At 46.1% G+C, this 13,374-nt stretch overlaps 1 protein-coding gene across 1 annotated transcript in view; it reads left to right on the forward strand.

Moving 5' to 3' along the window:
• ATRN (attractin) overlaps nt 1-13,374 on the forward strand; it is a gene marked incomplete at its 5' end in the record, with an annotated part of 144,363 nt that extends 130,989 nt beyond the window's left edge. Inside the window, 2 exons of the mRNA XM_021395520.1 lie at nt 6,807-6,921; nt 8,152-13,374. Coding sequence (XP_021251195.1) covers nt 6,807-6,921; nt 8,152-8,276 — 240 coding nt within the window. The remainder of the gene's footprint in view (nt 1-6,806; nt 6,922-8,151) is intronic.

Consider the following 13,374-nt stretch of genomic DNA (forward strand, 5'->3'; position numbering starts at 1 on the left):
AGTGACAGGACGAGGGGGAATGGCTTCAAGTTGCACCAGCGGAGATTTAGGCTGAACATGAGGAAATGCTGCTTTTCCAAAAGAGTGGTCAGGCGCTGGAATGGGCTGCCCAGGGAGGTGGTTGAGTCACCAGCCCTGGAGGTGCTCAAGGAGCATTTAGATGTTGTGTTGAGAGACGTGGTTTAGTGAGAACTATTGGTGATAGGTGGACGGTTGGACTGGATGATCGTGGAGGTCTTTTCCAACCTTGGTGATTCTATGATTCTACAAAAGAGCAAACAGTTGTTAAATGCAACGGGAGCGAACTCCGTGCCCTATGGTGTTGGTTTGTATCGGTGCTCAGCTGCGTGTTTTCAGTTTCTGGCTGTTAACATTCATCCAGAGGTTTGAATGTGACTTTTATTGAGTTCCTGGCACATACGAGGGCGGTGTTGTGGTTGAGCAGTGAGCAATTCATTCCCCAGCCCCCGTGTCACTCCCAAGGCAGATATCAGGGACAAGGTAAATATAAATTTTTAATCTAGACTCATTTACCGCAAATTATTGCCGGACGTTTATTCATCTCTGTCTTGGAGGACATACGTATTACCCCGAGAATATGATTTTTAAAACTTAATACTCTGTATTTATAGAAAATTGCTTCTAACTTATTTTACAAATGTTCAGCCAGCTTTTAATGGCACAATTTAAAAACTTGCAAATGGAATTTGACCCTTTTTCGGCAAAGTGAAATCATCTAAGAAGCGAAATCAAATAATAAAGTTAAACTGTTTCAATAATGTTCCTCTCCTCTTCCCCCACCATAAGACTTTTGCTTTATTTTAATTTCCTTGCTGGAAATTGAAAACCATGTAAGAGTTATTTGATCAAACCACAGAAATATGTTTTCTTGTTAAGGAAAAATAGTCTCGACAGTATTTTTTATACGTTCTGAAAAGCAATATTCTGGCAGTGTATTACAGAACCTAAATAAAATTGATGCTGTGTTTTTTTAAATTGCACAAAATATTTATTGTTCTAGCCATTAGTTTTATGTGACATCTTATTAACCTTTAGAGTTTGTCAAATGTAAGCAGCATAGGGAGAAATAATGACAGGAAATAAAATTTAAAAAAAAAAAAAAAAAAAGAATTTTTTAAGGTTGAACGCCATACAATGGGACTTGATTTTGAAAAGCACTTGGCTGTGAAATTGTCTCCCAAGGGAGCTGGTGGGGCACTCTACACCTGGGTCGCATAGAAACGGCCCAAACGGAGCACTGGAAAATGCAACATTTGTGTAGAAAATACTACTGGAGAGGTCAGACTAATTAGATGACTTTAATAGGTCTCTTCCAGCCTTTAGCTCTTATAATTGTTTAAGCTTTACCCATATTAAGGACATATCAAAACCCGTAAACAATGGAAATGGCTTGGTTGTTTAGCGGTGCTCTTGGCCAGCAAAGTCATCTCTGGGAAATTGCTGAGGACAGGTTCTTGCTGCTCCCAGGAGCAATGGGCTCGTGTCAGCGCTCCGTAAAACACCGTTACCTCTCTTTTTCCATCCAGAATCACTGGTTCCAAGCGCTGCCCAATGCAAAACTGGGAACAAAGCTTCCTGATTAAGAAGCCAATGCTGCATGGATTTTCGATCTTTGTTGTTTGTTCCATCCTAAAGAGTCTGGCCCCGTCCACTTGACCTCTTCTCTGTTGATATTTATCAGCATTGTTAAGATCTTCTTTCTCCAGTCTGAAGAGCCCCGGGGCTCTCAGCCCGACCCCATCAGGAGGTGTTCCAGGCCCTCACCCTCTCTGCAGCCCTCTGCTGGGCTCTCTCCACCAGGGCTCGTAGTCAATTGTTGGCCAACTGTTGGCCTTCAGGACACCCAGCTCCTTCTCTGCTGAGCTCCTTTCCAGCAGCTCAGCCCCCAGCCCATACTGATGTGTGCAGTTATTCCTCCCCAGGTGTGGGACTCTACGCTTGCCCTTGTGCCCATTTCTGCCCTCTTCTTACCCAGCTAGCTGGGAGCAAGCTTGTTCTGCCTGAGCCAAGGGAGCCGTCAATCACAGAATCATAGAATGGCTTGCGTTGGAAGGGACCTCAAAGAACGTCTGGTTCTAAACCCCCTGCCTTGGGCAGGGTTGCCAAGCACTAAATCAGGCACTAGCAGGTTGCCCAGGATGTCCAAGCCGACCTTGAACACCTCCAGGGATGGGGCATCCACAGCTTCTCTGGGCAGCCTGTGCCTGTGTCTCACTGCCCTCTTAGTGAAAGATTTCCCCCTGACATCTAATCTAAATCTCCCCTCTTTTAGTTTAAAACCATTCTCCCTTGTCCTGTCGCTACCTACCCATGTAAAAAGTTGATTTTCTTACTCCTTATGAGGTCTCTTTAAGTACTGGAAGGCCACTGTCAGGTCTCCCCTGAGCCTTCTCTTCTCCAAGCTGAACAAACCCAGGCTGTCTTCATAGAGGAGGTGCTCCAGCTCTCTGAGCATCCTCGTAGCCCTCCTCTGAACCCGTTCCAAACAGGGGCTTGATAACCACTAGGACCTGCACTTAGCTATGGAGGTGAGTGTGAAGCTGAAGCGATTTCATTTTGAGATAATTTTAAGTATGACAAGCTTTAAGTATCACAAGCTTTCAGGAACGTGTACCAATGTGTGGCACTGGTGCTTCATTCTGCTGGAGCTCCAAAATGCTGGCTCAGCCCTGCAGGATTGCACCCCCCACCATGCAGCAGCATTCCCATCCACGCTGCTGCAGCAGAGGACTGCTCACCCCACCACCCACCTGGCCCCTCCGTGCCATGCTGGTGCCAAACATCAGCCTCTGGATTGCTGATGGCAGAGCCTCCTGCTGAGTTTTTCTGCTCTTCCTCCGTTTGTTCAGATTCAAGTGGCATTTTGGCCACTCCCAGTTGACCCAGTGTACCGAAGGCGAGATCTTGTTATCCCATCAGCTGCATCCCTGCAGCAGCTGACTCCCCTCCATGCCCCTTTGGGGTGGGACACTGCAGTTTGGGCACGACGTGAAGCACACATCATGTGCCAAGTGTCTGACGGAGGCACCTTATTTGCATAGATTTGAATAATGTGTACTTTATTGTGCCATTAAGCCTTCAATAAAAAGGAATTGCTTTGTATAATTCAACAATGGCTTTATCAAAACACTCTAAGTGAAAGTCTCTGGCAGAGGCTGCCTTTAACTGTCTGATGAAAGGTGTTAAGAAGTTTGGAGATCTACTGTTTTCTTCATTTTTTTTTTTTTAAGTGGGCCATTAAAAGCCACCTGTTAGACTGAAGCACAGGCATGTAATATGATCTGATCTCTGCTTCCTAAATCCATTCCAAACCTTCATGTAGCAAAGCTGCTTCCATCTTCAACATGAGCACTCCAGCAGGAGGCGTAGGCATGGATGCCCTTCACTCCCAGCCCTTCAGCATGTCCTAAGGGCAGCAAAGCTGTGAGGGTTTGGGAACACAGGTCTTATGGGGAGTGGCTGAGGGAGTGAGATGGTTCAGTCTGGAGAAGAGGAGGCTCAGGGGAGACCTTATGGCTCTCTACAGCTCCCTGAAAGGAGGCTGGAGCGAGGTGGGGATCAGCTTCTTCTCCCAGCTAACAGTGACAGGATGAGAGGTGATGGCCTCAAGCTGCACCAGGGGAGGTTCAGGTTGGATATTAGGAAACATTTCTTGTTGGAAAGAGTAGCGATGCATTGGAACACGCTCCAGTAGTGGGGTCACCATCCGGGTTGACGTTTAAGAACCGTGGAGATGTGGCACTGAGGGTTGTGGTCAGTGAGCATGGTGGGGATGGATTGAGGTTGGTCTTGGTGATCTGAGAGGTCTTTTCAAGCCTTAATGGCTCTTTCATTCAATGGTTCTCTTGCTTGCGTGGAACTGAGCATTCCCATTGCTCGGCGCGTGACTCACCCCATCAGGCTGCGCTTTGTCCTGGGGACTGTGCTCTGCGATGAGATGTGAGTCACAGATCAAAAAGCTGCTGCCTGAACTGGTGCTGTCAAAAATAAATTTGCAGGACTTCATTCTTCATGCCACTCTTGCTGTTGCTAGCTGCAGCTTGTCTCAGGAAAATGGGTGGTTTTGATGGACACGAGACCATTTTCCCACTTCTTGATTTAAGACCAGGATTAGCCGCAAGAAGATAATCTTGTTCTTAGTATATTCCCTTCAAATTAGCTTGCAACTGCCTGACAGATTTTGGGTGCATCTTTATATAAAGTGTATGTCCTTGCTTGGAATGACAAATAGAGTCCTGCCGGCAGTGAAGTATTAACAATTTCTTAGCGATGTTTGGCTTTTCTGAGCAGGGCAACAAGGGAAGGGGGGAGAGCCAGAGGCAAACCCTCTGCCCCGAGCTGTCCATGGTGCTTCAGATGGACTGAAAATTCCTGGCAGCACGAGGGCTGGGCTCAGCCCTGTGTAATAATGCTGAGGTTTAGCTGTCTGCATGGCCAAGGTCTGCTGCCACGCTTGGGGACAGCACTGGTGACATGTGGGATCCGTGGTGCCACGTGGGATCAGGGGGACAGATAGGAGGAAGGCGTGTGACCTTGAGGAACCAAGTAAACATAAAAAACCCACAGAATGGGAAAGATCGTGCCCACAGGGACTCATAAGAAAAGTTTCTGCTGCATTCTGCGGGTTCATTAGTTGGAAAGGGCAGAGGAGGAGAAGAGATCCTGCTTGGGGCTGAGATGAGCTAAATTACCCTCAAAGTCCCTTCAGCTCTTTGACCGAGAGCTGCATAATGAACTTGATTTTCCCTTCCTTCCCTTCTTAGCGTGTGCAGGAGGTTCAGGATGCTTTGATACCACTCTCAATTCACTCTTAGTCCAGAGCAGAGAGGCACTGCTGGGAGAACCGGGGAAGGGAACGTTTGTGCTCAGAGGAGAAATTCAGAGCGTTGCTCATTCAGATGAACCAAACAGAGGTGGGGGTGTTCAGCACAGGGTGAGCGTCAGGGCGCTGAAGGACGTGAGCTGGGTGAGTGCATTCCAATGGGGGAAGAACTGAGATTCAGAGGGAGTCTGTGGTGTGAGAGCAGCGAGGTCTGGGAGCAGCGGGTCTCTGGAAAGGTCTGGTGCAGGTGACAGCGTAGGTAGGAGGAGTGACTGCTTTTGAAGCAGAGCATTACGCTTTCATGTGCAGCCAGCTGCCCTGGCAGGGCTGGGTTCAGCGACTACAAGAAGGGCTGAGCATCGCCGTGGCAGCGTTGGAGTCAGCTTGCATTGAACAATCGGTGCCAGGAAGCAGCAGAGGTGCAGAAGTGGTTTGATTAATCCAGTAGGACTTAAAAGCAAACGCGTGAAAAAGAGGTTAGAGAAGATGATCTCTTTTCGGCTTGTTCACTCGCTCCTTCGTATTTCCCCACACACACTCGCTCTTACTCCCTTCACTCTGGGCTGAGGATGAGGGTGGGAAGGTGCTTGGTGCTCCCTGCATGAAAGCAAACTTTGTGCTCAGTGCACGCTCCCATTCCGCGCTGTGTTTCTGCAGTTGCCTTCTCCGTGCTCTCTCCATTACCTCTGGTAATTGAGTCGCCCGTGGGATATAGCAGAGGGTATGCTTGGGTGCTTGGTGGGAAAAGCATTATTTCGAGCTGGAGCCCTTTGTTGGGGGTGGGGAGAAGACAGAGAAATCTGCAGTCATAAAGCAGGCAGACTGCAGCTGACGTTGTTAGTCTGTGCCATACGTATCCATCCACCTCGCACAGACTTAACAAATGGTTGTTGTGATCGTTACAGTGGATACGAGATATGAAAGCGATTTTCAGCTTTGTTTGCCTTGCCTTGTTTTTCTTCCGTTTTTATGGCACAGCGGTGATTTAATTGCGTTGTTTGACTCCTGTTCCTTTTCCCAGTGTCGTGCCTTGTATTGAGTTTCTGTCGAGCATTTAAGTACAGAAGTACAACTGTATGCCTAATGAAAAAAGCAATAATTATTTCATTAATACCGGGGCAGAGTTTAGAGTGAGTCCGTATCAAACAAGAAATCACCGAGTGTATCAAGTCAAAGATAGGTCAGATTTTGTTTTTTGGTTAATGCTGTTGTGTGTCCTCTCTCTAATAACACATTAGAGCAAGGCATGTAATGGGAGGGGGGCTGTCAAAGGGTCTGCAGTGAGGAGGGGGCTGGCTGCCCGTTGTATCTTTGTAGCTATCACTTCACTTTTACCTGAAAACTATTTCATGGTCGTGGTTGTGATGTGAATGCTGAGGTTGGAAAAGGCCTCTAAGGTCCCCAGCCCAACCCATCCCACCGTGCCCACTGACCACGTCCCTCAGTGCGGTCCTTGAACACCTCCAGGGATGGTGAAACAGAGCTGGAAGGCAGAACTGGAGGACAGCTGAGAGCAAAGGAGAAGGAGATTCTGGGAGTCACTGCACTTCACCGTGTTAATGCACATGGGGCTGAGCTCTGGAAATGGGACGTGAAGCACGGGCTCACCGGTCGTGATAACGCTGCTGATGGGTTCGAAGAGAAAAAAGCCTTAATCCCATTGTTTAGCGTCAACTGCTCCTTGGTTATTGAATTGAGGGAGAAATACAAGCCCTGCGCAGCGCCTGACTTTTTAATAGCTATATTTTATTAAGCAAATGTGTTTTTTACGATGACTGGGGTTTTGATTGTTGCGAGCATTGGTTTTTAGCTTTGCCAGCGATGCGCTGGAAATTCGCCAAGCGCAGCAGTACGGTTCGTGCCCTGGAGCTTGTACAATCTCAAAGAAGACGGCGCTGCGGGAAGAGGGAGGGTGTAGCACGCTCTCTAACATTTGTTTCTCCTCTTCCTTCCCTTGCTGCAGACCGTACCGAAGCCGATAGCGCTGGAGCCGTGCTTTGGTAACAAAGCAGCCGTTCTCTCTGTATTTGTGAGGTTGCCTCGAGGAGCTGGGGGTATCCCACCACCAGGACAGTCAGGTGAGGAATATCCCCGTCTCCGCTGGCTTGCTATTAACCTCCCTGCTCCCTCCCCAGCCTCACGTTCACCTTATGGCTTCACACTTGACCCCATGGTGATTGCTGTATCCACACTGCGTCTGGCACGGATGTGCTCAGGTTATTTGAAGCTGGCTTTTGCCCTGCTAGCTTCCTGCCTCAAGTTTGACTCAGTTTCTTGGGTCGGTTGGTGGGTGAACATTTGGTATTTGGATTACAATTTCATTTACTGCTGTGGAAAAGTGAGATAACAAGCAACTTGTCTCCAAGTCTGTTCCTTGCATTCCCAGCTCCATCCATAGAGGGGTATCCATCCGGTCATAGAATTTTGGAAGAGACCTCTAAGATCCCCAAGTCCAACCCAACCCACCCCCATCCGTCAGTGCCACATCCCCGTGGTTCTTGGACACCTCCAGGGACAGTGACCCCAGCACTCCCTGGGCAGCCTGTGCCAGTGCCTGACTGCTCTTTCCGAGACAAAGTTTTTCCTAATACCCAACCTGGCCCTCCCCTGGTGGAACTTGAAGCCATCACTTCTTGTCCTGTCGCTGTTACTTGGGAGCAGTTACCTTCCAAAGCATCCTCTTAGCAGATCCATCAAGTTTTCTCCATCCATCTAAAGCTCTCCCAGCCCCTTCTCACCTAAACCCCGTTGCATACTGCTGAAACTTAATCTTCAGGGGAGTCTGTGGTTTTAACTGAGCTTAGTACAGTGACTGGTGAGCACGGATCTTCAAAGATTATTAGTTGACTTTGGGAAGGGATGGTTTGGCTGGGAGCTGCATTGAGCTAAGTCCCAGATGACCACGAGTGTTTACCTGTGGTTATGCTGGAGGAGGCAGCAGAGCTGAGGGATGTCCAGGAGGTGCAGTGAAGCCTCCGTGCACAGGTGCTTTGAGCATTCATTTTAGCACATTTACTGATGTAGAAAAGGACTGCTCCCTTGAACACAATGGGTTTAACATCCATTAATACCTACAAACCTTACTTCCAGTTTTTTTCTACAGCATTTGCTCTCAACAGAACAGGCAGCATTTAAAAGCTTATTTCAGTATAGCCACTAGAGTTTAATCTCTAAACCAGAATGCTTTTCTGGTTTGCTTTTCTTTTTTTAAGAACTGGAAGCACGATATTCGTTTTGTGGCTCAGAGGGTTTTTCTCAGCTGGGGTGGAAGAATTTGTTTCTGTGACTGTTTTGTTTTGTTGCCTCAGGTCTTGCTGTGGCCAGTGCACTGGTGGACATTTCACAACAGATGCCAATTGCCTACAAAGAGAAATCGGGTGCAATACGAAATCGGAAACAGCAGCCCATTGCACAGCCAGGAACCTGTATTTGATGCATGGACATCAGAAACTCTATAGGGTTTTAAACAAATTGGAAAAGTACCACCTAGGAGAAGGAGGAAGATTTTCAAGTTGTGTCACAAGAGACTAGAAGCACTCAGAAAAACACAGCTTCCTTGAACCCAACCTTTTCTCTCATCTACGTGATAGTTGGCTTTATTTGGCAACTGCTCCACTTAAGTTTTACTGACACGTGGCTTCAGATTGCTCCTTTGTTTTCTTCAAGTTTAAAGCGAAATAATTTTCTTGCAGGTCCAGTAACATCCGATCGCCACCATTCATGGTCAGTGTAAATAGAACAGTAGTCCTATGAATGACACTCAGGTTTATACATGGAAAGTGCTTTGTAGTTCATGTATTTATCAAACAGTACGAAAAAAAGAAAAAAGATGCAGTGTTTACAGGTGTCAGCTCTCAACACATAAACACTACTATTAATCTTCAAAGCATCTTCATCCTTTTTTTTTTTTGTTTTGTTTTTTTGGTTGTTTTTTTGTTGTTGTTGTTTATTCCCACATTATTTAAGTGGAACTCTCTTCCAGATGCAGTTTTTGTCACCACGGTCCACAGCATCAGGAAGGCAAAAGCTAGAGTGGCTCAAAGGGTGAGTTTGTATGTTGCTCAGACCACTTGTTATACCCAGAGAAGTGGGACGTCGCTGCTGAAGGACTCAGTGTTTACATAGTCTTAACCTACTTGGAGTACACCACACACAAGTGCCTAGACTTGAACAGATCTAGGGAGCGAGGAGACTACTACACAGTTCTTTTTGACATAATTATATTCCTTTTCAATATATGTATGTGTACACCCACGTATATATATATAGTCACCCAAGGCAACCTGTGTTCTTTACAATGTACCACATGCGGTCAGGGGAAAATGGCATTTTCCTGACTAGCAAACTACTCAGCCAGATGGAAATATCCAGAGGGAAAGCAGAGTTTCAGCATCTCATAAGAAAACCCCTGGTTTCACCAGCGCTTTTAATAGAAGCACTTTGCGTTCTGGGTCAGATATGTTACGTTTCTGTGTTGCTCTGCACGGTTTGGCCTCTTTCCCTCTCCCTTCCCTTGGGCTGTTTTTGTGGATACAAACTGATCTGTGCTGGTGCATGGAAACACCACTCCTCGGCTGTAGGACTTTGTCCCAGCTCCTCACTGGGTGTAAAGAGTAGCACTCCGGTTGCCAGACGTTTGAAGATGATGAATTCACATGATAATAATAATTAAACAAAGGCAGGGCATCTTCATTGGGTCACATTTGAATTTTCCATGATTTCTGTGATTAATTCCGGATGTTCCCCATTCAGGTCGAGCTGCTTTAGGTGTTGAAGAAGTTGGCTTGTTGGTGAAAGGAAGGGGCTTGCAAAGAGCAAAAAGAAGGTTTGGCTTTTGGGGGATGTATCAAACCATCCCATGCTTTTTCAAGTCCGCTAGTTGGGATCATGGCTTGAGGCTCGAGGTTGGACTGTGCCCATCGATCCGTGCGTGCTGCCGCATGAGATCCCCTCTGCTTCTACGAATCCCACTCTCCATTGTAGGGAATGCTGTGCCAAGACCATGAGGAGTTGGGATAGCGAAGCTAATGGGAAGATGCTGAGGTGCCAAACGAGGTGTTAGTTGATCATTTTAAGTGTGGTTCCATTCAGGTTGCTGGTTTCTGATGAGGACGTCAGGTGGTTAGGGAAAGGAGAAGTAAGAAATCTGGGGGAGCGAAGGGAAGAGCTATCAGATCTTTTCTCCAGAACGAAAACCAGTACCTGCATCTTTTTTTGTGCACGTCTTGGTCATCGCTCACCTATCATCCACCCGTTCCTTTCTGTCAGTATGTTTTTTGGAGAAGCTTTTTGGAGCGTGGCATTGCAATAAAGGTGCAAGGTGCTGCTCGTGTCCAGCCGGTGGTGATGGGGACAGCCAGCAGTCCCTGGTGGGGCACGTTCATCAATGTGTCACGTAACAAATCCAACAGAACAGCAGGAAAAACGTGGTGGGAATAATGCATATGTCCATATATGTATGCATGTATATGTGCGTGGACTTGTATCCTACAGTCTGTTTCTACACCAGAAGTGTAGGTGCCCACTGGGGAAGACTGAGGGAGGAAAAGAGGTGAGCAGTGTCTTTCAGAATGAAGGGTTTAGGCGATTAAGTCGCAGCTGATGCACAATTACCTCAGACAGATTCATCTCCTGAAGCTATTTTGTAACTTTCTATGTGTATAGGGCTAACCTGGACTAGGCTGTACCAGAGAAGTACTACTGGACTAAAATCCCTCCCCCGCGCTTACGTTCCCGCTTTTGGCTCTGATGCACATCCTCATGCTCTGAGATGTCTTCTCCCACTTCTCCGACCCTTTTTTGGGAGGAGAACTGCCAACCCAACCTGGGAAAACTCTTGTGCTGAAGTCTGTGTTCCGAGCTGCAGGCCTGGAAGGGCGATGCGTTGTTAATGTTAAGAAAAAGATGCAATTTTCCCCCAGAGAGAGCTGGGTGGTCCGGTCTCAAAAAGAGTGTAGCCACAGAGGTGTCAGAAAGGCAAAAAGTGAGCAAAAATGATCCAACGCTGACGACTGGCAGAACCAAAAAAACGTAAATAGAGGAACGAGGCGTGTTTATATAAATCAAACCCAGCGGCGCCTCTTGGATGTGGCTCAGGTCTGCATCTTATCTCCATACTGATGAGGGAAAGAGAGAACTCTCATACATATCTCCGCTGCAAACAGTTTCATCCCAGCTCGAAGGTAGAAGGGAGGCGAAGGTGGGAGCTCTGCCGGTGGTTCATCACCAGGCCACTATCCCAAGTGAAGGATTTATGGGGTGATTCCACTTGGAGGTGAGGGGGGGGAAAGAGCAACGTTATTTCGTGGGAGAATCTGTAAATAAATGGGAAATAACACACCGGTTTTGCACTTGTACATAAACTATACAGTAGTGTGCAGAACGTGGGAAGATTTAAAGTGTATATAAACCAGAAAAAAAAAATATTGAATGTATTTTTGATGCATTTTAAATGATGTATGAGTTTTGTCTTAATAACTTCTTCGTATGATGAGTATTAGATGACTTTCCAGAGCTTTAAAGAAACATCACATTATATTCCTGATATCTTGTGGTATAAGGCAGGGAGGCAGAATTTGACTTTTATGTATTCAAATGCATTTCACTTCAGTGTACAAGAAAAGTTCAATAAAGCTCTTCTGTTTGAAAGGGAAAAAAAAGAAACAACACTTGAAGACAGGTAATAAATGTACTTAAAGTAGTCATTACGTGGAGGATTAAGTCAGCAGTTTAAGCCTCTACTGCTAAGATTGTGCCAGTGATTTCCATTCAGAATCACTATTTTCAAGCATTTATAACTGGCTGAAATTCAGCATTCAAAGTCTCAACCCGTTCTGTTTCTTTGAGAGTAATACTGCAGCCCTTTTCTTCTAGGAAGCAACAGTGCCACTGGATCTCCAAATAACACATTTGGGGTTTGACGTTGCCCATTGCATAGCCTAGAACTTTCTCTGGACTGTTGCAATGTTGAGTGATAGGAGACCTTGCCACAACATGGGTCAATGTGTTGGGTACAAGAAAATCTAAGGGACGCAACTTTTGCGTTATTGCCACTCTCACGGGGCTTAACATGTGCTGTATTGAAATATATGCCAAAAAAAAACTCCTCTGTGTGATGGGGTAATGCCAGTGATCAACATGAAGTCGTAGTGTATAACGTACCAAAATGTGATGGTGTGGTACCATAGAAGCATGTCAGGCCGCACAAAGCCATCCTTGGGTACAGGCTTCCTTTGGGATAGCACAAGTGCTGAATGTTGTTCTGAAACACCATGTTCTCTGTGCTAAATGTTTACCAAAAGGTGTCCTCTCTGGGTTCAATGTATGGATTTAGAAGGCAGCTTGATGAGAGCTTGATGAGATCCACGTTCACCCAAGTGGCCAAAGTACAATGTCAACGCCAAGCACCGCGGCGCAGAGCCCCGTGCCCATCCTGAAGCCAGCTTTTGCTGCTTTTGCTCTTCTGCAAGACCCCAGGTTGGGGGCAGAACCTCAGCCCTGAGCCTTGACAACCCCTTCTATCCCCACAAACATGGATTTGGTGGCACTGAGCTTGCGAGAAAGCACAGATTTGCTCCCTGCATGCCAGGAGCGACGTTTAACTTGATCCATCCAACTTAGAGTAAGCTTGTTGGCATCTCTTCTATTCCTGCTCCCTCTTTATCTCCATTTGGGAATGCTGTGAGGAGGGGAGGGAGCGCTTTGGGGTTGGGAACGGGGCCACGGGAAGGGGAGGGAGGGATGAGCATCCCCCATTTTTTAGCCATGCTGTTGGAATTTCGGTCACCTCCATGCTTTTTCTGTTGCTGGCCATTCGAATGAGGCGAGTTTCCCATGCTGGGAATACAACAGTGTTGTGGATGTGCTGTTTTTTTCCTCTTCTGCGTCAGGTTTCGTTGCATTCGTAACGTTCTAACACTACACATGGACGATGTTGTGCGTCTTCCAGGTACTGTAGTTCTGTAGGCATTCCCTCTGCACTTCTCATTGACTCCACAAACCTCACCAGAAGACAAGGACAGAAGCTGTGGAGGAGTGTAACACACGTCGGTCCATTTTTAAAAAAAAAGGAAAGAAAGCAAAAAGAACATAAAAACAGGTTTTATATTACTCTGAAATTTGTGCACAATAAATGTTCTTTACACTAGGGTCCTTGAATTAATTGTATTCTGGATTATTATTATTTTTTTGTTCTGTAATTATTTACGATTCTTATCTGTGTTCAGACTTGAGCTTAGTTTGTTAATATGTATAATTTAGCATTTATTGCATTCATATGTAAATATGAGCAAGTATTGTAAACTATTTCATTGCTGGGGACTGTGGGTGTTATACATACACACATTTAGGACTGCAGTTTTTGGTATAATTTTTTGTATTGTAAAATAACAGCTAATTTAAAGCAGGATCGAGGAAATTATTGGGAGGTCTGTGCATTTTAAATACAAATGTGAAGTACCTGTACATAAATAAAAGTAAATAATGCAAATCTTTCCTCTGAAATAAAAAGTAGACGATCTGGTTAAAAACTC

Source organism: Numida meleagris, chromosome 4 (assembly GCF_002078875.1).
Source record: "Numida meleagris isolate 19003 breed g44 Domestic line chromosome 4, NumMel1.0, whole genome shotgun sequence".
Lineage (NCBI taxonomy): Eukaryota > Metazoa > Chordata > Aves > Galliformes > Numididae > Numida > Numida meleagris.